Source organism: Rhyacophila brunnea, unplaced genomic scaffold (assembly GCF_057557595.1).
Source record: "Rhyacophila brunnea isolate RB1 unplaced genomic scaffold, BYU_Rbru_1.0 scaffold_22, whole genome shotgun sequence".
In the NCBI taxonomy this organism is placed as follows: domain Eukaryota; kingdom Metazoa; phylum Arthropoda; class Insecta; order Trichoptera; family Rhyacophilidae; genus Rhyacophila; species Rhyacophila brunnea.
In genome coordinates, this window is record NW_028232882.1 from 29,361,970 (window position 1) to 29,387,680 (window position 25,711).

A 25,711-nucleotide genomic window follows, 5' to 3' on the forward strand; every position below is an offset into this window, starting at 1 on the left:
AAAAAACTTCATGGATAGAATAACATTTTTATGTATTATGGTTTGTAATTACCTATTTCTTTTATTCAATGAATAATTCACAAGATTTAAGAATGTACCATTCTAATTATTGAACATACATAATTTAACATTAATTTAAAACCGATTTCCAATAGTAGCTTGATTTGGAAGAGCGCTGATGAGCAGGTATTAAAAGGCCAATAGTTAAAATTTGTCGTAATTAGTATGTCACCTAGTAGCATTGTGGACAATGTGCGGACGGGGCGTAAACCCAAGAGATCCAGGTTCGATTCCTGCCGGGTGTCTTACTGTTTTCAAAAAGATTTTTTCTATTGGTTATAATATATTTTCTCAGAGCTGTTTTTCAAAATTATGTATATTGTGGTTTGGTTTAGGAAAGGTTTAATCGAATTTTAAAAACTATCTAGTATGTATTCAACTAATATGCAACTTGTATTCTTGGTTCAATGAAAATAAATAAGTATGACTGAGAAAGTGTAGTGCGCTCTATTTATGCCAAATCTCCACAGCCTACCTCCACCCTTCGCCACTGGCAGGCAAACACGAGCATGTCAAATTGTTCAAAATCAGTAGGTAGCAACTCGCAGCGGAAACAAACTTATTATGTACTAGATTTTTATGATAAATTTTTCGATACATACACCAGTGGCGGTTTTAAGCACATGTGCTTTGGAGGTCCCCTTGCAAGAATTTTGCTAATGCGATAAACTGCTAACACAGTAGTAAAACCTACTGATTTAACGAACGAATGCGGGCAATTAGGTGTCTCTGTTAATGAAGAAAGTCCGTTTTATACTAAAGTAGATTCGTCTTCGTATGATATATCCAGTCGCTTGCTTTCAGTAATCCTGTTTTAAAAAGTCTTTATTCCAACTCTTGAAGTCTGAATTTTTTTTTTTACTCTGATGAATCTATTATTTATATAATATCTGTGATATCGAGGTTTTACTGTATTTAAAAACACAGCAATTATGCTGTCTGGATTTCTTTACACTTTTAACCTTTTCTATGCCTCACGATATTACTATGGCAGTATCTGACAGGCCGTAGATTTTTAATGACACACGTTGAATGCAGAGCAAAGCTCTTACTACAATTACTGTAATACTGATAATTTGTAGCTTAGTATTTCATAATTATTCAAAAAGATGTCACCGTGTGTTTAATTTTATAGATTATGCAAATCAATCGACAGTGGCTAGTAATTTGAGTTTAAAGTCGGACGAGATAACTAATTTGTATGTGCGGCCTGTCGATCACGGCCTCATAGTGATATAACTCGCTGAAGGCATAGAACTGGTTAATAGTTTTACACTCCGTGAAAAATATGCATTTTTTTAAGATTTTCACACGTTCTGGTGAAGCCAGACAGCCTAATCTGCTTAGACGCAAAATCACCACTGGCATAGAGTGCCACTTGTACTATTTACCAACTCATGGAGTAATCAAACATGAACAGTAAAATATTCATAGTCTATAAAAAAACAAATGAATAATAATGACATTGATGGAATTGACAATATAATATAATATTTTTAACTTACGTAACGTCTTATTCTATGTTGTAACGTTTCATAAAAAAATACAAAATTGGTTAGTCTATTTTGATAGTGGATGATTTTATGAGAGTAAAACTAATTTGATTAAAAAATGTTTAAATAGAAACTTGACTGACATTTTAACCACAAAAAGCTACTGGAGCAACAGAGGGATAAGTCAAAAATTCAAGGTTCGAAATAATTGAACTTTAATGTGTGTTTCATACAAACCAAATCGTTAATATTATAATTTGTTTATTTTGTTTTTTATGCGGTTTATAATAAATGATAATGGTAAGATTTTATGTATAACATTATTAACAATGGGTTATTTCAGATATCCCACTGTTGCTTTGAAGTTACAGGACATTTTTTATGAAATGCAATATTGGTATTATTCTTTTAAGTAAGGTATTACAAATTTAAAAAAAAAACTCAGTGATTCTATATGTAGGTACAGCTTTCAGAAATCGATTGGCATACTTATCTCAAAATTTACTTTTTTCACTTTATCTTACTCTTGCTTTCAGGTAGCAAAATAATTATTAATTTATTCAGAGTTCAACTGTTATGCGTGGTGATAATATGTATATATTCTGATATACGTCGCTGTAAAAAAAGTATTTATTAAATAACACTCAAGCAGCGGATTCATCCACTATAAATTACAAGATGGTGACATTTTACACGCAGCAGCTTTAAAGGTTGAAAAAACACCAACCCAAATAATAAATGTCATGTGATACTAAACTTTATTATTGTCTGCCGTTGAATTTTCGACTTAATGCATTTCTTTAGAAATAAATCCAGCGCTTGACAATAGTGCTAAGAAATATTTATTAGCAAAAACAACCAGCAATTGCCGGCTGTTCTGCTAGTTTATCACGACTACTACATATTATCATAGTTGATAATATGAACAAAGAAATATTTTTATTTATAAATATAATGTTTTGTTATTGTTGAAACGTAATGACAGCCGTTAAAGTCTTCATAACGAATATAAAAAGTCACCAATCCAGAATCAAATTATAATATCGCCAGTGCAAATTCAATACAGCGGAAGAGCCAATTTTTTAAAAATGTTGTCTTACTGCATTTTGTTAAGCGTAACAAGACGCGAGATCGATAGTTTTTTTGTTATTGTAATCAATGCATACTATTTACTGTAAACAAAACCACATGAGCCATACAGCGGTAGAACCATATATGTACGAATTAGTCGAAAGTAAACCCGTGTAGTAACCAGGTTTTTTGACTTTCCTGAACATTTTTAAAAACTAATCATTTGCATAATAGCACTTACACCGATTATATTACAGAGTTCGATATACTTCAGTGATTATAATATAATATATGAGTATTTAAAATATATTCAGGACGGTTATTAAAAATTAAGCAATTTGATTTTAGTTTGCCTTCAAATTTTCTTTCATAAAACAGTTATCTTCCTGGCCGTTTTTAGTATGTGACAGTATCTCGCGTATAAGTCTAGGCGAGTTATATTTCAATTGCTTTTATTGTCCATATAGTACAGCTTGTCTCTGGATTATAGACTTGTAGTCATTTCATAATAAAAAAAATAGATTCTAATTGAATCGTACAACAGTAGAGAAAAATTAAATTTTGCACATTTTAACAACGGAGTATTACAATGGCTATATACAATCACAGTTTTGACTTCAGGCCTTGCATGAGTTTTTCCAATTTCATCGCCTTTTGGAGGTCCCCGCCTATCTTCAGCTTGCCCAACATGAAGGCATTCGCGGGCTTCATTTTACCTGTAAAACATTATAATAACAATGTAAGAGGAATATAAAACAGTTTATAATATTTAACTACATAATTGTTTATATTACTTTTATCCCATTTTTAGATATATGTATATATTTTTGAGCTGGAATCTTAACTTCTATGTCGGCTATAGATTAGCTTATTATGTAGCAAAACACTGTATTTCATATCGTCGTTGAAACTAGAAAATTGTGTAACTCCAAAAACACTACTTTACAGGAGAGACAAAAAACATTATGGTTTCCTATACAAATGTATGGTTTTGGAGTGAAATCATCCATGATTTAACAATGATACAATTTTTCTGGAATTACAAAATTTGCAAGACAGATAGATATTATCAACGGCCACTAGATGGCATTCAAAGTCAATTTTCGATCAAAACGGAGTTACACAATTTTCTAGTTTCAACGACGATATTATAAATCAGAGATTCGCGACTTTTTTCCGTGAAGTGAAATATTTGTTCTTAAACAAGCAGAACATATCACCGTTTAAAACATAGACCAGTTGAACACCATTTATATGCGATGTTTGTTCACATAGAAGTAGATGGCTTTTCACCACTTAAAATGACACATATTGGAGAAAAACCTTAACTATCGATTTGCATTACTTGCCCTTTCTTGCCATTATTTTGGCAATTACTGACATGCTCATTGTACATTTAGCAGTTACGTTTATGGATTTTCAAAATATTTTATGTGTTGGTAATAGCCGTGTTTGCAAATAATACCCTCGTATGTATATAGAAAATACATGTAAAACGTCAAATATTGTTACGCACGTCTGATTTTTTTGGAAATGCAGTTGAGTGTGACGTAAGAAGCATATTTTGCGGAGAGCCAACCATATTTTTGTCGAATTATGAACGGAATTTATTGTAAAAAAGCTCTTGACTGGACAAACAATAGATTATATTTATGATACCAGTATTACAGACAGTAACATTGTAAGGAAAAGATACAATGTTCAGGTTTACTGTCTGTACTTACAACAATTTCAGTGGAGTCAGCGCCATTTTTAGATTAATAAAGCCTGAGCATATCTTTTTGCACAAGCAACGAGTGGTCCACTGTTCAGCTGTCAAAATCAGATCCCTGATTGCTTGACATATTGATTCGCCCTTTCTCGTTTCAAATTGAATTATACAAAATTCTAAAATCAAATATATTAACTATCAGTGTTATTTTTAAATAATATACATTCCTGTTATTCATCAGCTGTCAAGGTCAGACCAGTCCTTCACACAAAAATCGATGGCAATATCGATTTTCAAAACATATGTAGCATTGATCTATGCATTACATTTGTAGAAGGTGTATTAATGCTAGTTAATGCTAGCTAATGTTAATCTGGAAGAAATCTGAAACTAAGAATACTCCGACAAGTGAACAGAACAGACGCGTCAGTTGATGAGCACTCTATAGAACAATGACAGGCAATGACAGGTCATCCATAGACAACGGGAGAGGCGGAAAAGGTAGGACCACTCGTGAATGTTTCGGCTTTCTACTTGAGTCGGCAATGGTGGAGTTCAATCAACATTCAAGATTGGCAGACTGCATATTAAGGATTGTGAACCATCAAATAAATTAGTGTTCGAGAAAAGAGCCAGGTTAAAAATTCACTATTAAATGGAGCTATTGATCATTGGCGTATGTTCGCGGTACAGACAGGATCATATTATGAAGAGAGTTGGTGGACAAAACCAGAAACCACTCCATTTTATCGCCGCTTAAATACTTCTGTACTGAATACCGTAATTATAGAACTTCTACTCACATTTATCAAAACGAAACATAACTTATGTTGGACATTCATTTAGTGTTAGATTCGGTCATTCAATGAGTAATAAAGAAATATTTACCAGTGAACATGTCAAAGAAGTTTTTGCTGTCCATGGTGAGAGTGGCATCGGGGGCTACTGCAGGTTCACCTTTCCCGCATGATCCATTGCCGTTCTTCAAGTCTAGATGCCATACGCCTTCTTCCTTTCCTGTACAACAAATATTACATTTAAATAATATCCAACAATAACACAAATTTCCACGGTAAATAATTAAAACAATTAATACGATGTGTTACTACCCGTCACTTTCTTCCCAACTAGGGAAGGAGACATCCACTGTTGGATGAAGGACTCTCCAAGCTTATTCCATTCCTCTCAGTTCTGTACACATTGGATTGACGTGGCAAAAGGTAGAGATAGGCGGTTAAGATCCAACATACCTATTCGTAAACCGAGCCATAGTAGATAATAGTAAAAAAATAATTCTTTAGTGAAGAATAATTTTTATCTATTATGGTTTGGCACAGGCAGGGCTTAATGAATTTTAAAAAAACTAACTACATAACACCATCTGTAATATGTATTCTTAATTCAACGAAAACAAATGAGTATGACTGACAAAGTTTAGTATTCACTATTTATGTCGGATTTTAAACGGTTCTATGCCTTCAGCGATTTATCTCACTCTGAGGCCATGATCGACAGGCCGCACATACAAATTTTGCGAGTAATCTCGTCCGACTTTAAACTCAAATTACTAGCCACTGTCGATTAATTTGCATAATCTAAAAAATTAAACACACAGTGACATCTGTTTGAACAATTATTAAATACTAAGCCACAAATTATCAGTCTTACAACGATTGTAGTAAGAGCTTCACTCTACATTCAACGTGTGTTGTTAAAAATCTGCGGCCTGTCAGATACTGCCATAGTAATATCGTGAGGTATGGAAAAAGCACACCTCCACCCATTACCACTTTCGCATTACCACGTACTTGTGTAGATCTTATCTATTTCCTCGATCTAGCTGTCTCTAGGCTATCGCACGATTTCTACTTTTAGAGTACATACTACTAAATTTTCCAAGCGATTGTCATTTCTTTGATCCATGTGTTTAGTTTATTTTCATTTAAGATTTTTAGCCAACCCGATTATATCACATACCGTCTTTTATTATACAATTATTCCATTTTTTTGTCCTTTGCATTACACAGCATGCACCTCTCCACTCCTACTACACTTAAGTTTCTGGATATTTCTTTTACTGAACTTTAATATTTTGCATTTATAGGAAGTACACACTGATTGCACACTGCATGGTATTTTAAAGACACCATTTGAACGGCCAAAATTGTTGTCCCAGATAGATGTAGGTATACATCAGTTCGAGCCGAGTGTCATTGTCCAAAATATGTATTTTAATAATTAAGAAATATATGATCATGATATTACCTTTAACATTAAACTGGTACACTGCCTGGATCTTTTTCACCAATTCCGGACTCAGAGTTTTCCTTATCGAAACAAACAGTCCTCCGATTTGTCCCTCTTCTTCAACCTGGAGGAAAGAAATAAAAACCATCAAGATAGGAGCATTTGTCACAAAATTGGAGGGGCTTAATAAACTATAAAATTTGACTGCACTATGCATTCATTAATGAACAACTGCAATAAACAGGCTGAAAATTAAGAATATGGAGTATATTAAAGATCTAATACTGAACAATCCATCAACATCGTAAGAAAGATATTTGTGCCATTATGATGCACAATCTTTTTTCACAAGTTCGAGCATTAAATTTAATGATTGCATAAAATAGTAGTATTATTTTAACCGTAAGTACATAGCTAAAGACATTTTATTTCATTACACTATTATTGTATTATGATTGCATTAATTTATTGAAAATATCCTAATAGCTTTTTGGGTTTCCACCATGTGTACTTCTTCCTTCTTTCCTCGACGTTTCTGGCTCTTTGCAGAGGCCATTATCAAGAGATCAAGAGATATCTCTTGATAATGGCCTCTGCATAGGTGAAAGTCACAAACATATGAAAATATCCTTTTGTAAAAACTGGGATCATACATTTAATTTAATGATTATTGATGTAAGTAACTTTATATTGAAGCTTGTAATTGATTGGTAATTTTAAAGGAATTACAAAATTTTGTAATCCATATAAATATCACAATGTCCTTATTCTATGATGATTTAGTATAATCTCTAGGTCCATTCTTTACCATTCGATAAATACACCAAATTCTCTATTTTCAACCTATTTGGAGATGTCCCCCCCCATCAATAGATCAAATGACATAATCAAAAAATATGAATTATGTATGCCCTACCCTCTGCTAGAAGTGTATTGATTGATGATACTTCGAGAGTTGTGAGAATTCCATACATATTCAGAGAAAAAATAAAACATTCAAGGCATAATATTATCTCATACAATATTTGTGAAAATGTCGCTTGATCGATAAATGGTATGTATTGATTGTCAGGGGCCGGATGTAAAGGTGTCGATATTACGTAAAACTAACTAATTATGAACACATTGCATAGTTGACAGTTATGTTGCTATTAACTAAACGATACATAAAACGGCAACGTTGCTTTATGCAATTTTTGTACGCATGCATCAAATAAATTATAATAAACTATTTCTTTTATTTAACGAATAATTCACAAGATTTTGAGAATGTAACATTCCATAATATTGAACATACATACGGTTAGTAATTAAGGTAATTAATATTCCTTGATTTAATAAACAAAAACTGATAGTCAATAATAACGCAATTTGATAAGCATTTCAAGTATGACCTACTAGTTTAAATTATCGTAATTAGATAGGAGTCTCATAGCTTAATTGGTTAATGCACAGATTGGCGCAACTCCAATGGTTATACGGGTTCAAATCCCGTCGAGGTTCGTATTTTTTTCAAATATGATTTTTTCCAGTGGGTATACATCTGAGGCATTTTCAAGTTATGTTGGTTATACGGGTTCAAATCCCGTCGAGGTTCGTATTTTTTTCAAATATGATTTTTTCCAGTGGGTATACATCTGAGGCATTTTCAAGTTATGTTGGTTATACGGGTTCAAATCCCGTCGAGGTTCGTATTTTTTTCAAATATGATTTTTTCCAGTGGGTATACATCTGAGGCATTTTCAAGTTATGATGGTTATACGGGTTCAAATCCCGTCGAGGTTCGTATTTTTTTCAAATATGATTTTTTCCAGTGGGTATACATCTGAGGCATTTTCAAGTTATGTTGGTTATACGGGTTCAAATCCCGTCGAGGTTCGTATTTTTTTCAAATATGATTTTTTCCAGTGGGTATACATCTGAGGCATTTTCAAGTTATGTTGGTTATACGGGTTCAAATCCCGTCGAGGTTCGTATTTTTTTCAAATATGATTTTTTCCAGTGGGTATACATCTGAGGCATTTTCAAGTTATGTTGGTTATACGGGTTCAAATCCCGTCGAGGTTCGTATTTTTTTCAAATATGATTTTTTCCAGTGGGTATACATCTGAGGCATTTTCAAGTTATGTTGGTTATACGGGTTCAAATCCCGTCGAGGTTCGTATTTTTTTCAAATATGATTTTTTCCAGTGGGTATACATCTGAGGCATTTTCAAGTTATGTTGGTTATACGGGTTCAAATCCCGTCGAGGTTCGTATTTTTTTCAAATATGATTTTTTCCAGTGGGTATACATCTGAGGCGTTTTCAAGTTATGTATGTTCAAATAAATTATGCTTTATGTGTAACAAAGTCATATCGTCACTATTCTGGCAGAAGACACTAATTCGAAAAAATTACATTATATAGAGTTAGTTATACCAAAGTGTTCCTTATTTCAAACTTTACCGTCTGGAAACCTTCTTAATAAATAAACAGTCTTTATTTTAAAGTCATCCTTTTTACGATTACTTAACCTTTTAACAGCCCAGCTGAAAGTACTAGGTATACTCCCCAGGGCCCAGGAATTAATTATATTATAAAAAAATTAAAAGAATAGTGAAAAGTCCAATATAATGCACTTACATATGAGACCTCAATTGAAGTTCGGCGAAAAAGTTTTTCATACACAATTTCGTGAAAATGTCTGAAAATTTTCAGGTATGGTAGGGTTGTCACAACACTGCACTTACAAGAATTAGTTGAATTTTTTTTTTTTTTTTTAATACTTATAAGTATTTTGAAAAATAAATTTTATAGTATTTTTGTAAAATGTCACCATAAATACTTATAGCACTAAGAAGTATACTAAACACATTAAAATCACTAAAAACTTTCTTGTGTATGGAAAATTTCGAAGCACGGTTCAAAACACAGAGCAATGTCGCACTGCTTGCACAAATACCTAGTTTCTTTCCGTCTTTTCTGATTTTTTGTATTGGCACATACATAACATCTTCTTGCCGCATTAATTTTATTGTTAGTAGGTGGTATTTTACCCAAAAAATGTCTTTCTGTTAGCCTAGAGGGTAAGGGTGCTTTTCGCTTCAAAAGAGTTTTTGGTTCTAACTTATGTTTTTCGATCAGTTGTCCGATGACTTTCAATTGAAATTCACCCAGCGGTTGTTTTTTTCCAGTTTTTTGTTGGAACAATACATGGGCATTCAGCAGAGATAAATCTATCAAATGGAAAAAAAGTTTTTTGTACCATTTGACAGTTTTTCTTGTCGAATTTACAGAAGAAATTATCATATCACTACGATCCACAGCACCCATGTTTTTATTGTAATCAACAATGCATTCCGGCTTGGAAATCGGAATTTTAGTCTTATAGTCTACTTTTCCAGTAGGTTTGAAAGTATTGTTGTGAATTGTGGACAACATTGTAACATCCTTTTTATCCTTCCACGCCAAAGCCATAATTTCGTCAGTATGGAATGTATCGGTTTCCCCTTTTTTCAATTTCTTAGTAAATTTGGGCATCCCAATTCTGTTTCTCCTTACGGTTCCACAGGCATTCGTCCGGTGATCATAAAGATACTTGAATAACGTTGGGCTGCTGTACCAGTTGTCAATGTACAATGTATGCCCTAGTTCCAAGTATGGTCCAAGCATCGTTACCACCACGTTGCCCGATATACCGATGTAATTATTTTTCTCAATTTCAGTTTGTTTTCCGGTATAAATGATTACATCTAAGACAAAACCAGTTTTGCAATCAGCCATTACAAAAATTTTTATTCCGAAACGACTAGCCTTCGTCCTGATGAATTGGCGGAATAAAAGTCTGCCTTTGAAAAGGAGAAGACTCTCATCAATACATATGTTCTGATATGGACACATGTACTGCTTGAAAGAAATTTTCAGTTCCTTCAGGACCTGTCTAATTTTATATAGTCGATCTCCGGGAACCTGCGTTTCATTGTCACAAAAATGCAACATTCGATGCATCAGTTCGAAACGATTCCTGGACATGGTTTCGGAATAACATGGTGAAAATAACAATCTGTGGATAGACCAGTGTTCAGATATTTTATTCCGTGAATTCATTGACATTAGCATACACAGCCCCAAAAATGTGTACATATCATCAATTGTGCAGTCTACCCATCGCCGTAGACGATCACTCAAAACTGTGATATTTTTTGTGGCAAATACAAATTGTCTGTTGGTCTCTCGGACTAACATTTCAATAAAAGAAATATCGATGAAACATTTGAAATAGTCCATTTCGAGTGCATCCGAAGTCAAATTATCAGCTTTGCATCCCGAAACGTTAGCATCGAAGGAAAATGCGCGTGGCTCAAACATATCCGATTTCCACTCAAATGTCGGTCTTTCAGTGGATTCCGGTGTGATAATTTCACTTTCATCGACTTCCAAAGTTTCCTCAAGTTCGACATCCGAATCATCACTTCCATCGTCTTCAGATTCAACTGTTTCGATAAGGTTATCGATTTCACCAACTTCGTCGATCTCATCCATTTTGAATAATAAAATTTGTAAAACTAAACTCGTAAATAAAACACTTTGTATACGCAAATCGAATCCGAAATACAAATAAAAAATAGTCACAACACTTAGTCCTTTGTCAATTTCTATCTAAAAACATCGAAAATCTTTCTTTTCATTCAAGTTTAGTAGGTAAAATCTAAAATAAAACTCGTAAATATAACACTTTTTTATACGCAAATTGTATATGAAATATAAATAAAAACACTTGGTCACTCAATAGAAATTAAATTTCAATGTAAAAACATTGAAAACATTACAATTATAACGCAAATCTGAATAAGAAAGCATTCCGAATTAGCATCCCGACTAAATGATATTCCGGCGACAACTGACTCATCACTATCGAATCATACCAACTGCCTACTGTACAAGATATCCCAGTGTGCAGGGGAATTTTGAGCTAACCCTGATTTGGCCTCTCGGGAAATTCCCTTATTCTCTCGATGTATGCGCTGTACAAATGTTTTTTGCTTGCAAGGTCTGATCAGAAATGTAGTTACACGTTTTAAAATTAAATAAATAAATATTTGACTCATACAAGCGTGTAGAACGGCTCGGCGTATATCGTACGGTACGGGCGCTTGAATAGCCGCCGTGTATGACGTAAACGTTACGTTACGGGCAGCTATCAGGTTAATAAACTCACATGATAGACCATTTCAAACATTTTAACAACTTCAAAGTCAATTACACAGTTAGTGTGTTCTGCCAGAACAGAGACGATATATTATAGAATGCAAGAAATACTGTATCCATGGTGGGTGCATTTTATTCAATTAAAACACCGATAAAGCAACCATGCATTAGGTATTAAAAATTTAAATGAACTAGAGATTACTAATTATTCAATAATATGTATTGTACAGTTTTCCTACTTGTAACATTGTATTTCAATGTAAATATTTTAATTTAGAGAAGATCCTAATTTACAAAATGGCAGCACTTTTAATCGCCAAAAACGACATTGCCATGCTATTCATTGTTTTGATAAATCATCACCTATGCATATGGATCATAATTAGTTATACATAACATCGACCATCTTTCCATTAGGCCTGAAGCATCTAGCCCTAAGATATTACAACACCCCACCCGTAAGCAACAACGGACAATATGTCAATTTGTTTAATCTAATGTCTAATAGAATCCATAATTATCGGTGTTTCCGATCATCACACCTTTGGTTTGGACTGTTCATCGGTTGTCGAGGGAGCCCCGTGGCTTTTAGCAATGGTCTGCGGATCCACATCGAGGAAAAAGTCTGGCATCAGATTATGGGCATTAGCTGAAACCAAACATGCAAAAGCAACTCAGTGATCGAGATTCACGGCACATCGAACATGTCACAAAAATGGTGTTTTCATTTTCCAGGAATCTCAGCCGTTCATTCCTGTAACGAAAAGGTAGTTTTCTGGAGAAATTTTTGAAAAATGTCAATTTAAACGTGGCAGTAACGATACTCAAAATGAATATAAAACGTTTTATTATGAAAGTGAATAAGATTGTGCATACTATATTCATGAATTGAATGACGCTTTAGAATTGGCATTAGTAAACTTTAATATCTCACAGTGGATAGTATTTAGAGCGCTTATCTCTGAACCCGTTGGTGCGAGATCAATTCTGCATCTGACAAAAATTATATCGTGTTTTTACAAAGTATGCTTGATCACTAACGAAGAGTCAATAGATTAGATCGCTAACCACTATCGGCAGTAAAAATTCGGATGCAGATATAATCCATAGAGGAAAAATGGTAATTTACTTAAACCAACGTTTCATATCGCTTTGAACATCATCACTGCTCTGCAAAAAGACATTTCCCGAGCCGAACAAACCTTGGCCGATGTAGAGTCGGTAGGAGTGTTGCCACCTTCCAGTTTTGGATTTCCGGCACCAAGGACATTAGAAGCTCCAACTGGCCAATCGTCAATGAAGCCGTCCATCAGGAGATCGTTTGCGTTGGCTGCAAGTGTTTATTTAAACTTGCCATGTAATAGTGTTTTACATATTTAATTTGCTAGCAATATTGGCTGTGGAAAAAACAATACATTGGATCTTCCTGATATACACCTATAATGGATGCGGAATTGGTGAAACATATTATCTAAAGATAGTAAACGCATTGATATTTGAGCGGAACTGTGTGATGTAACAACATAAGTACTGTAAGCATAAAATTTAAACAAACGTCACAACTGTAAATACGCTCAATAAATATTTCAAGATATTAATTACATTACAAAGTTACGCTCATAAATAAATACACCGTTACAGTTGTAACAATATTAAAGACCATGGTAAGCATCTTACGACACACAGCTACAGTATACGCGTTACTAGTAACAATGAATTGGGAATCCTTTCACAAATCAAACAACACTATGTTATCCACCAATACTGTCTAGTTAAGTGTGTGTTACGCCTTGGGCACACAGGTCTTCAATGATTCTAGGGTCCCAATGCTACCATGAGAGATCTTTTGGCAGAGCAGATAATTATTCGATCTCTCGCTAAAACGGCCTGGGATTCAAATTCATATGAATCTTTTATTTTTTAAATTACTTGCATAGGAATATAATTCTTGGGGTTGCTGCCAAAAACTGTTAAATCTCGGAATCATGTTATGGAGTAATTGAAATTTTAAGTTTGACATGCCCTCAAAATTAGGCATAATGCTAATTTCTTTGTGCTTTATGTGCATGTTCTATATGTCGGATGACCTTGATTTTTTTTTCTTGCATATGTACATATTTATATAAAGACACATAATCCGTTGTAAACTCTAAATACCTAAATTATCGACTTATCAACTTACCAACTTTTGGCAGCAACCCCACGATATGTAAATTTATAGGAGAGAGCAAGACAGAAGACGTTTTAAATGGGATAAGATGAGAGAGTAGGGTTGCTGCCAAAAGTCGGTAAGTTGATAATTTAAGTATTTAGAGTTAACAATGGATTATGTATCTACATGTAGGTACATATTATGTATGTTATAAAAAAGTGCAAAGAAATTAACATTATGCCTGATTTTAGAGGACATGTCAAACTTTCAAATTGCAGTTACTCCATTTCGAGACTTACCAACTTTTGGCAGTAGCACCACAATATACACGTGAACCCAAATTATTAATTAATTAATTTAAAAAATTAACTGACATGAAAATAATTTAATCGGGTCATGAAAGAAAGCAAATGGTAGGATACTCTCATAATAGTTTGACAGATGATTTTAAAGTCTAAATGTGAATCTAATCAAAATAATTTCTTTTGCAGCGCCACCTGGTAATTTTTCCTAAATATACCATCAAAGATTATTTCATTCTTCGTGCCTAATAAGACTTATAAATCTAGGAGTGACTGCTCGGGAGGAAACTGATATGAGTTGAAAAATAGTATCTATCAAGAGTCCTTTTGAAGATAACTGAGTGGCGAGTGACAGATTTTTGTGAGACTTGGAATACATTAATGAAAGTGTTAATCATTGTATGTATGTAGTCGGTTATATTTACCTGGATTGCATGCGTACGGAAGCAAATCTTTGACCCCAGCTTCAGTCACTACATTTTCATCAATCAAGAAATTACCAGTCATCGTTTTCGGATCCCTAAAAGAAACATATCAATTTAAATTGTCGTATAAAAAATACACCATTAAAACATCGTGCTTAGAATACGAACAACTATTGTTACACATAATTAGGTTTGGGTCTGGGCATAAATACTTAATTCGTCATTGAAACTAGAAAAAATGTGTAACTCCGTTTTAATCAAAAATTGACTTTGAATGCCATCTAGTGACCGTTGTTAATATCTACCCTTCTTACAAATGACATAATTCCAAAAAAATTGTAACATTATTAAATCATGTATGATTTAACTCCATAACCATATAAGTATTTTGTATACGAAACAATAAAGTTTTTTGTCTCTCCCGTAAAATAGCGTTTTTGGAGTTACACGATATTCTAGTTTTAACGACGTTATGTTTCTCTTATGGGATGTATAGATTCAGAATGTGCAAGAAAGTGAACACTAAGTTCTTACTTGGAGAGAATAACGTAAGCAGCATCAGCCAAGATGTCAGGCGTCCGGCTGTGGTCACCGGTTCCAGTGAGCATTCGGATGGCAGCCGTGTCAATAGCTGAAATAATAACAAATTAAATATGAACATGGTTAATTCATAATGTTCACTAATTCGATGAATGAACCGTAATAGTCACCACTGGTATTAACTAAAAGAAATTGGTATCGGAAACAGAACCAATGTTACTAAATTGCAATTTTATTTTAGGTATGGTCCCAATATTGAAGCTTGATTTATAAATAAAAAGGATTTCAAGTTATACACATTTACATTATTTTATATAAAAATCAATGTTTTTTAAAGTAAATATAAAATTTTTAAAACAATGAATTAGTCAAATGTCTAAACGTCAGAAAATTGAAAACTTAAAAAACTAAATTTTAATAATAAATATGACCATAAAATATAATGTAACAATAAGATGTGACCCTGCAACGAATTCACATTTTTTTACAATTGTAAGTTTATCTTTGAATTAAAAAAAAAAAAATCTTTTTAATGTTTTCAGATACATATCTATTAATTAAAACAGTTGAAATAGTAAATTATCAAAAAAAAATCTCAAATTGCATGCTTCGTGTTTTTCCGCTAGGTTCTCTGTTGGCATATAGGATCCCCTTAATTAGAATTTTTTTCAATTTTTGATCCTATCGATTTCAAATTAACAAGCTTGTACTAGCAGTTCACTTCATATTATAATAAATCAGTCTATATCTCATCTTTGCTTATATGTTGAATTGCAGGACGTCAATCATATCCTTTGGGAGTGTCTCCATATGTCAGTTGAAAGTAAATAACTTCTCTAGCTGGCCTGACTCAAATTTTGATGTGTGAAATTTTATTTTTATAACATAAGTCCTTAATATTATATTGTTTGTTTACCAGTTCTTGGCCACAATGCATTGACTCCGATATTGAATGGTTTGAATTCCTCGCTCATTCCTAAGACGCACATTGACATTCCGTATTTTGCCATCGTGTACGCGACATGATTTGAGAACCTAAAACAAAGAGTAATGTATCTTATTAAACACACCCGATGACCAATCAGCAAACTGTTACTAGAGAGGCAAACATTATGTCATTACATATTCCACAGCAATAATTATCAAAAGTTTGCATCACTAGATGCTCGAAAAGTATGTGCACATTACGCCTGGGTATTTTACAGAGTCATTTAAAATAAACTGAAGACTTTAATAATTAAATAATTGAAAAATTATTCCATTGTACACATTAATTAAATAAAAATATGCATATTTAATAAAATGCATCTAAAAAATTGAGGTTGGTTGTTTTCTGTTCGTCCACAGCCCAGTGGGTCTATTCTATACGTATCGACCGCTAAAGTGATAAATATTATCAAACTTAGGGTAGGTTTGTATCAAAGTATTAGCACTTATTGTAACAATTACAATCAACTTATTGTAATTGTTACAATAAGTGCTAATATTTGATACAAACCTACCCTAAGTTTGATAATATTTATCATTTTATCACTAAACTTAGCGGTCAATAAGTATAGAATAGACCCACTGGAAGACCAATGTTAAATTCCACAACTTGATATTATAAAAATCTACATGGCCTGTTCTTTGATGCCCATTCTACACCGACAGGTGAAACGCCGTGGGTTACCAGCTACCAATTGAGTCATCAAACAGAGCCGTGGTTTCAAAATGAGCATGTCTAGATGAACATTTACTGGCCACAGGGGGAGGCGTACGATAAGCAGGCGGCGTTCGGAACACGTCGGTAGGTATTTGCCCGCTTTACCGATTGAGTCATGCATGATTAGTGCACAGTGTACGCCCACATTTGTAAATTCATATTATTTTCTTGATAATTTAATGTAGACTTTGGCCACCTTACTAAGAGATTTCTCGATGATTTTTTTTACGAGAAATGAATGTTAGCCACTTGCTCATGCTCTGGGTCCATACACACTGATAAACATGTGAATTTGTCAGACCCGTAATTCAAAACCGAGACTCACAACGCCGTAAGCGGACACATTCTCACTCCTCCACCGTGGGCGTAATAATTAATTATTATATAAGAAAATAATTATGATTTCTTACCAGTGTTTGCTCATGTTCAGGGGTGGTGATAGATTAAGAATATGTGCGTGATTACTGGCTTTCAGGTGTGGCAAACAAAGTTTTGATCTGTAAATGAAAATGTATGACAAATTAACGTACATAGTTACCTATACAACTATTACTACTACTAATAGCGAAGAAAATTGATAAAGGCATTAATTGAATTCATATAACATTAAAAAATTTGTAGCAGCAGTCCTTAATTATGCGGTATGGAAGACCAGGCAGCAAAAGTTGTATGTATCAAACAAGGGCAAGCACACATGTTTGTTTTCGCGATGTTCAATGGCGATTGGAGATAACTGCACTGACTCCTGACCATTACACAATTTTTGACTGGACACAGTGGATTCGCTGCTGAGTTCTATGAACTTGGACCTATTACCTGACCAACATGACAACAATCCATGCCCTTTGGAATTACCTGAAATGTGTACGGAAAGGAAAGAGATGCTTAAGTCAGTCTAATTGGGCCATCCAACCTGTACGTCACAAAGGCCAATTTTATTGTATTATGATAATATCAAACCGTGAAGATCTCTTCAGATTGAATGTTCATCAATTTTAAATTTGGTTTATTTAGTACATATTTTTATATACTTTTTATATGATTATTTATAATGTTAATTTTTATTAATTCTCCGTGCTTCTCTTTCTTCTATGTGCACACTTTGTTAAAGAAGTCAATGTAAACTCAATCAAGGGACACTTGAGTAACTGCCCCTGAGACATTCTCAGATATAAAAATCAACTGGTGCTTCACAACCAAACGTAGAGCCTTGTGATACGTTTGATTAAAGCCGAGTATGGTTTGGTGTTCATGTTTATGTTAGACCGGTTTACCCGAATACCGAAAGTGGTGGAGCCAGGCCATGGAAAATTCTGTCAGACGGCAAAATCATTCAGGTCACGATCTACAGTCATAAGTTACCGACGACGAAGAAGTGGCATCCCACTACTATTTTTCTATATTGCTTCATATCTGCTTAGATGTCTTTTAACAATTTAAAATTAATGACACAGACGGAACTTACACTAAGAAAGTTCCCCGGGTATTAATATTGTGCATGAGGTCATATTTCTTCATGTCCAGCTCCGCTGTTCCCAACAACGCAATGGCCGATGCATTATTGACAAGAATGTCAATTCCTCCAAACTGAAAAATTTACAAATGACTTTATTATAATAAATGTTTTGGTTCTGAAACATATTTGTAACAAATCCAATCTGTAAGGTATATCCTGGCAATTAATAGCTATACATTAAATATTTTATTCGATGAGTATTCGACAAATGCAGTGTAAACATAAATTTTAATCCAAAATATCAATTAACCCATCGCGCCCTAGCGGCGTCAATTTGATGCCACTGTTGACAAAGTACTTCTGGACAATCGGCGCCAATTTGACGCCGCTGCGACAGACAGCAGTAAATGATAATTTTTAACCATGTACTACCGACGCCGCTGCGACAGACAGCAGTAAATGATAATTTTTAACCATGTACTACCATCTATCGAAAATTCTTTAACCAAAATCGTTCAATAGATAATGTATCCAGAAATTATGTAATACCAGTGACCGATATATATTTTCGGAATAATATTGTTTGTAAGTCGATTCGTATCGCGTCATCTTTAGAAATAATCAAGAAGAAAGATTCAAAAACACGCTGGGAGTGTAAAAAATGCAAGGTGGCTCTCCATCTTCCAGAGTGTTTTGAAGAATACCACGCTAAGCTCCACTTTTAATTTAAATTTTTATGTTTTAATGTGTTTTTATTTATGTTTTCTTTAATTCCTTCATTTATTAATTATTCATTCATATATTAATTCCATATATTCCATATATTAATTCCATTTTCTCAATAAAATTTTATGTAAAAAAAAATAATCTTTTTTTATATTTATTTCCTAAAACCTATAAATCCATTGTCATATATACAACACAATAATTAGAAAGAATAATTCAATACCTACACAATATCACAAAAATAATTGGAATCAAGTATATAATATAAAAGTTATAGCAATTTTAGTATAACATATACTCTTGTAAAATTTAACTACGAAATTAAATCTGACTGTTGGTCCAAAGTATTTCCCATTTTAATCTGTCTTGGATGGGTTAATGACAAATTTGGAAAAAATTAATATGAAAATGGGATTAATTTTTTAATTGATTTACCCTGGCTACATTTATGCCCGCCTCTGTCTGTAAAAGTATGCCAATGGTACTATATAGTAGTTGTTTTTTGGCATCACTTTCATATATTTAGATTCGATCTACTAGGATAGTGTCAAGTTGGATTTAAAGACGTTGGACATCCAAAACTGGAGGGAAGCGGCATTGAACAGACCTGGATGGAAGTAGATGATACATGAGGCCAAAACCCACATAAGGCTGTAGCTCCAGAAAGAAGAAGATTAAAAAAACAAAATCCTAGTCAATAAATAACACATCGAACTTGTGGTACCTACAGTAACAATTCATGCAATGCTCTTCATAAAATGTAGTACCTATTGCTTTAATAACAATCAATTTGAATATTGAGCGGGCAATGAACTATCAATAATATGCACTGGGCCATTAAGGTTAATTTAGGGGGTCAATATTGGTAGCGCTAAATCATTTTGTCAGCAGACAACAACAGAGATTGTATCGATTGCAGGATATTATTGAGGTACACTTGAACATCATTATGTACGTGCCTATCTTGTAAAGACCTATAAAATATTCAAATTAAATAATAAAAATTTACGTTTCTGTAAAGAATTTATGAATGAAGTGCCATTGCACTGATTGCATGCTTATTTTAAAATTAATGTGTCCCAATTCAGCGGAATCAACTGTAAATGTTTTAAATATCAATATCAAGCTTTAAATTTTTGAAAAGCTATTTGAATTGTCCTCTAAAGCTAGGGATTCAATTTATTTATTTATTTTTTCAATTTCAATTTATTTATTTTACATATTGTGGACATTACAAATTATAAGTTTAAGACATATTAATAATAACATGACATTTATAAACAAAGAAATATTATTAAAACAGTGTTAGGTACATAAAAAAAGAGATAGATCAGTATTAACTTATTATACAATAGAAATATGTAATGAAATACAAAAAACATATATATATTTATATATAAAGTATATAGGTACGCCCACGGTGGCCGCGCGGCATAAGCGTTGGACTACAAAGCCGTGGGTCCCAGGTTCGAATCCTGGGTCTGGCAAGTACAAAAATTGTTTTTCAATTTGTGTGTGTCAGGGTATGGACCTAATAGGTTGAGCAAGTGGCTGACATCCATTTCTCGTAAAAAACAAAATCTGTCAATACAAACCTCCACTCTGTGGAGGCCCATATGATCCTATCAGGATCGGACATGGTCGAAAGAAAAAAGATATAGGTACAAGGAAGTACACCAGATGAGTTAAGCAGACCCTATTTTAAGAATTTATAAAACAACGTCCACCTATACTCAACCTCATGTAGATGGAATATATCAACATCCGAAGCGATCGGAATACCGGTATTTCAACTGGTATCTCAGTATTTTACGATACCGAAATACCGGTTTCAAAAATCAGATAATACCGATATATTCAGTATTGAAAGTGGAAACAAAATGTATTAATTAGCATAAAAGGCTTAACAGGACTATAATTTTTTTTGTCGGATTACGCGATGTCTGGTCCACTTCTGTGGCCCTTCATCGTCCTTGGTGACCAACGATCCTATAAAATATTAATAATTTAAAGAGATTTTTACATATATTTTTTTGGTAGATACTTCTGTTTTTTCCAATTATTTTACGAATACCGGTATTGATATTTTCGCACAGCAGTGTGATTAATTTTTTTAAAGAATTTTTTGAAAGCTCTGATCTAACCAGATTAACTCAGTTTCCAAAAATGTATAATGTGGTCCATATGGAAACATACAATATCGTAAATTTTATTACCTATTTAAAAAATGGAAAAAAAAATCGAATCAAGTATACCATTGCCTAACGAACTTGCAGATTGAAAGGGTATGAACACACCATTGCTAAAATTGTAAGGATAAAAATGGAATCATGTCATATCAGTTATCCATTAACAAAACATTTATATTTTTCACATAATTATATTAAATGGACTTTGATATTTTGCCCTCATTTGCCATTTAATTATGATTTTATTTTTATCTTATCTCAGTAGTAGGTATGTAAATGCATATTAATTTATTAATTATAAATATTTCTGTTAAATTTTACAACAGCCATACTTAAATGTATTTAAAAAAATATGCATAGTCATTTATACAACATAATCCACAGTCTATGTTATTAAGTGTACTTGAAATAAATGAATATAATTAAGTAACTATTGGTAACCAAAAAACATTGCATAATCATTAATCTTTGCATTTTATGGAGGATATACGTATATGTTTCAGAACCACTTAAGTTAAGCCATTCAAAAAAACATTAGAGTTAAGTTATGAAATGCCTAATTCAGATTGCGAAAAATGCAATCACACTCTTACCACATATGGAAGGATCGAAGAATTTTAATTGCCATGAAAATGATGTCTGTGTAATTTTTATATAATGTCGAGTCATGGACCACAAGGGCAAAGGAGCGGAAGGCAATCGATGCCTTCGAAATGTGGTGCTGGCACAGAATGCTTCATATTTCTTGGATAGCGCACAGGACGAATCAGTCAATCATCCAAAGATAGAGGAATAGCTCTCGACAATATGTCAGAGATGCATTCTGCAGTTTTATTAACATCCTATATTGCACAGATCGGATAACCTGGAGAGACTGGTGGTTTTGGGTGGCTTCCAAAGAAGGTGAAACAGAGGAAGAGTGTTAGCGCGCTGGAACGATTAAATGAAAGAGCTTACTGGGGGCAACCTTCACTCTGCCTGAGAGAAGCAGATGACCGAGAGGGGTGGAGAGTATTGGTCGCTCAGATGACTGAATTTCAGGGTGTTCACGATCCTCAGTCATGAGGGAATGACCAAGAAGAGAATTCAGGATATAAAGTAGGCGTTTGCCATAAGTTTCAGGATGTAATCCAGAAAGTTAGTATTGAATCTGAATGTGACTGGGTTAACAGTTTTTGTTTATATAATGTAAAGACAATTTAAGAAAATGGATCGACTTTAATAGTTCACTTAATCGGTACATATAACAGGAAACTACATGATAGCATATTGCGCATTTGCAACACTTGCACCACAGCCTTGTGCGAGTATTATGTTGCTTGCTACTCTATAATGATGTATTAACTTGGTCAGCAACTGCCGAAAGCGTAATACACCAATTCTTACGTTAATTACACCAATTAACTAATTGCGGCATAGAAAGGATTAAGATGTAAACGGCAATGTTGGTAGGTAGTTGCGTAGAGAACTTTTAAATCTAGATCATTTTAAAGCCTCGATCAAAATCCAGGATAATTCCGAATTTATGCCAAGTCTAGATAAGGACACTTAATCCTTTACCTTACACAATCTAATGTAACTGCAGATTACACAACCTAATGTTATCTGATTGCAAAATGTGTGTATATAGATATGAAATTCTAAGTCCATATGATGGGTAAGTAATTAAAATATTTTAGCTGCACTTATTTTATATCCGCCTCTAAACGCCAGTCACAGTTTGATTCCTGTGTCTGGCGGAAATTCGCATAAGAATTGTTTTTTTACCGTGTGTTTGATCGTGAAAGAACCCAGTAGGTTGAACAAACGGCTGACAACTAGAGATGGGAAAACTGGTTGATTTTGAAGACTAAGTATACTTACTACCAGTATAAAAAATACTTAGTATATAACCTGGTTCCAAAATACTTACTAGTATTTGGAATACTATATAGATCGTTTGGCGTGTGTATGCGACAAAAGTTTCATGAAACTAAAACCAACTCCATATCCAGGCTCAGGGAACTCAGACTGTGTATCGGCTTCAATAGAATCGCTAAAAATACGCTGAGCTCCGCTTGTCGAAAAGTCCCATTTATTTTAATATTTTAAATTTATGAGTTGTTTTTCTGTTACGTTACAATATTCTTGTTAACAAAAATGAACAGTGATTTTTTTAAAATTTTAAACATGTTTTGAGCGGTATATAACAAGCCTAAGCCTGTGCGTCATCTCACCACTGTGCTGCGACACAAAATTTATGACCTATTATTCATACATTCGAACGCAATAGACTAATAAATTAAAATATACCTATATTCAAGTGTCATTCGCAGTTCAATCAATTAAGATTGGGAGACTGCGATGGCTAGGTCATGTGCACCGTATGAATGACAATGAACCGGCAAAGAGAGTGATGTCCAGCAATCCAATAGGACGTAGAAGAAGAGGGAGGCCAAAGATTGGCTGGTTAGATGGAGCTGCCAGTGACTGCCGTATTCTGGGGGTACCAAATTGGAAAGCGGCCACACTGGATAGGGACAGGTGGAGGGAGCTGTTGGAGGAGGCCAGGACCCACACCGGGCTGTCGCGCCCCTGATGATGATGAAGTGTCATTCGCATTTAATGTCAATAGTGTTGAAAGTCTACCAATTGGCTAGTGCACAGAACAGCGACTCGCGATGATATCATCACAAGTTTTTTGGAATATGTTTATTGGGCCACACATACTGAGTATGGGTAGTTTAATCCAAAACTTGAGTACACAAACTGGTGACAGTATTTCCAACTCACCTCTACTGACAACCACTCTGCGTAAAAAAGGGTTTAAGATAACATCTTTTAAGTGGAATCCGAGTTGGAATCTTGAAATAATCATTTATTGGCATTTATTTCCATAAAACAAGCTGCTTCAGACATGGGGAATAAACAAAATACTTGCCAGTTCTCTATAGTGTATCAATAAAATGATAATATAAATCTCATCATAGGTTGTGATGCTTTTGGAACTGTGGAGTCATTTGTTTATTTTGAGTCATCTGTGACAAATACAAATAACACAAGCGATGAAATAAATCACCGAATCTTCCTCACCAACAGATGCTGATTTGGTCTCCAAAGGCTTTTGAAGAACAGGGCACTCTCAAAAAAAACCAAAACCACTTTCTATAGAACTCTCCTGGCCCCAGTATGTTTAGGTCGGAATGCTGGGAAGGACAGAATGAGACAAAGGATATCTTTGGAAGTCCTGTCCTGTGAAGAATCTTTGGGGCTGTCAAAGAAAATTTTATTTGCAAGGTGAGGTAAAATGGGTAACTGTACACTTTTTAAGGGGGCAAAAAGACCATATGGCATATGAAAAAACAGACTGCACTGATGGCACACGTGGCCAAGATCCGCTAAAGGTTGTAGTGCATCAAAATGATGATAACAATTATTGTCAATTATTTCATAATTTAACTTGCCTTTTCAATGGCTTGGTCGATTGCAGTTTGGATTTGCTTTTCATCTCGGATGTCTACGATACAAGGAAGCGCTTTTCCACCAGCTGCCTCGACTAAAAACAATATTATTAATTAATTAATAAACTAGCTGACACTTTCATAATATAAATAGACTATAACTTCAAAGCTATTACCACAAACAAGGTGGTTGAAGATGAAAAAGATTTTTTTTTTAAATAAATAGGTGGGTGGCTGAATTCATAATATATTTAAATGCCATGACTGGTTGTGAAGATTATATTTATTATTTTTTTAATTTTGGAACACTTCGTATAGTACCTATGTACTTTGACAGCTATAAGTTCCTTATAAAGTATGTATTGAGAAAATATGTCAGTTATGTCAATTTTACTGTCTAGCGACAGCAATTATTTATTTGTAATAAATTATTAGTTTATATTTACCTTCCGCGGCTGCAGAATAGATGGTTCCCGGCAGTTTAGGATGAGCTTCCGCAGTTTTGGCTGCAATAACAACATTCGCACCATCTTTAGCGGCTTTCAACGCGATTGCTTTTCCGATGCCTCTTGAAGCACCAGTGATGAAGAGCGTTCTTCCGGCGAGTTTCCTAAATCATGGCAATTGTCTTGGGTCATCGAACGTAATCGGAAACATTACAATAAAATCAACACTACACTAAAAACAACACGTATGAGATTCAATGTCACTGACCTACAATTTAACCGTAAATATTAAAGGTATTTTAGAATATTTACCCGGTGTTTGCAATCATTTTCAGTGGTTGAATATTATGAGGTAATCTTTAAACTATGTATTTTATTTATAACCCCTACGCTCGCTACGAAGTTAATCCTAGTATGGAAGAATTTGTTATGTATTAAAATAAAATTATTTAGCCGCTATGACAGGTACAAAGTCCATAACACGGGACAAAGTTTTTTCGAGATGTTAGAAAGAGACGGCGATAATAATTTACATGTTCATAAAAGCTTTACAAAGACT

The 25,711-nt window shown here is 33.9% G+C and overlaps 1 protein-coding gene across 2 annotated transcripts; it reads right to left on the minus strand.

Moving 5' to 3' along the window:
* Nucleotides 1-1,752: 1,752 nt before the first annotated feature.
* Nucleotides 1,753-25,711, minus strand: Hsdl2 (Hydroxysteroid dehydrogenase like 2). 2 transcript variants are annotated; one of them, XM_085949373.1, is made up of 12 exons: nt 25,465-25,711; nt 25,153-25,316; nt 24,710-24,801; nt 18,361-18,482; nt 17,306-17,392; nt 16,107-16,225; nt 15,185-15,281; nt 14,651-14,745; nt 12,974-13,101; nt 6,601-6,706; nt 5,224-5,352; nt 1,753-3,340 (listed from the first exon to the last, which is right to left on the minus strand). In XM_085949373.1, the coding sequence occupies exons 1-12, from the start codon at nt 25,479-25,481 to the stop codon at nt 3,228-3,230; spliced, it is 1,269 nt and encodes a 422-aa protein (XP_085805499.1). In that variant the 5' UTR covers nt 25,482-25,711; the 3' UTR covers nt 1,753-3,227. The 2 variants fall into 2 exon arrangements, with proteins under 2 accessions (XP_085805499.1, XP_085805500.1); XM_085949374.1 differs by lacking the exon at nt 12,974-13,101 and adding an exon at nt 12,314-12,420 and having other exon boundaries at nt 1,754-3,340; nt 25,465-25,687.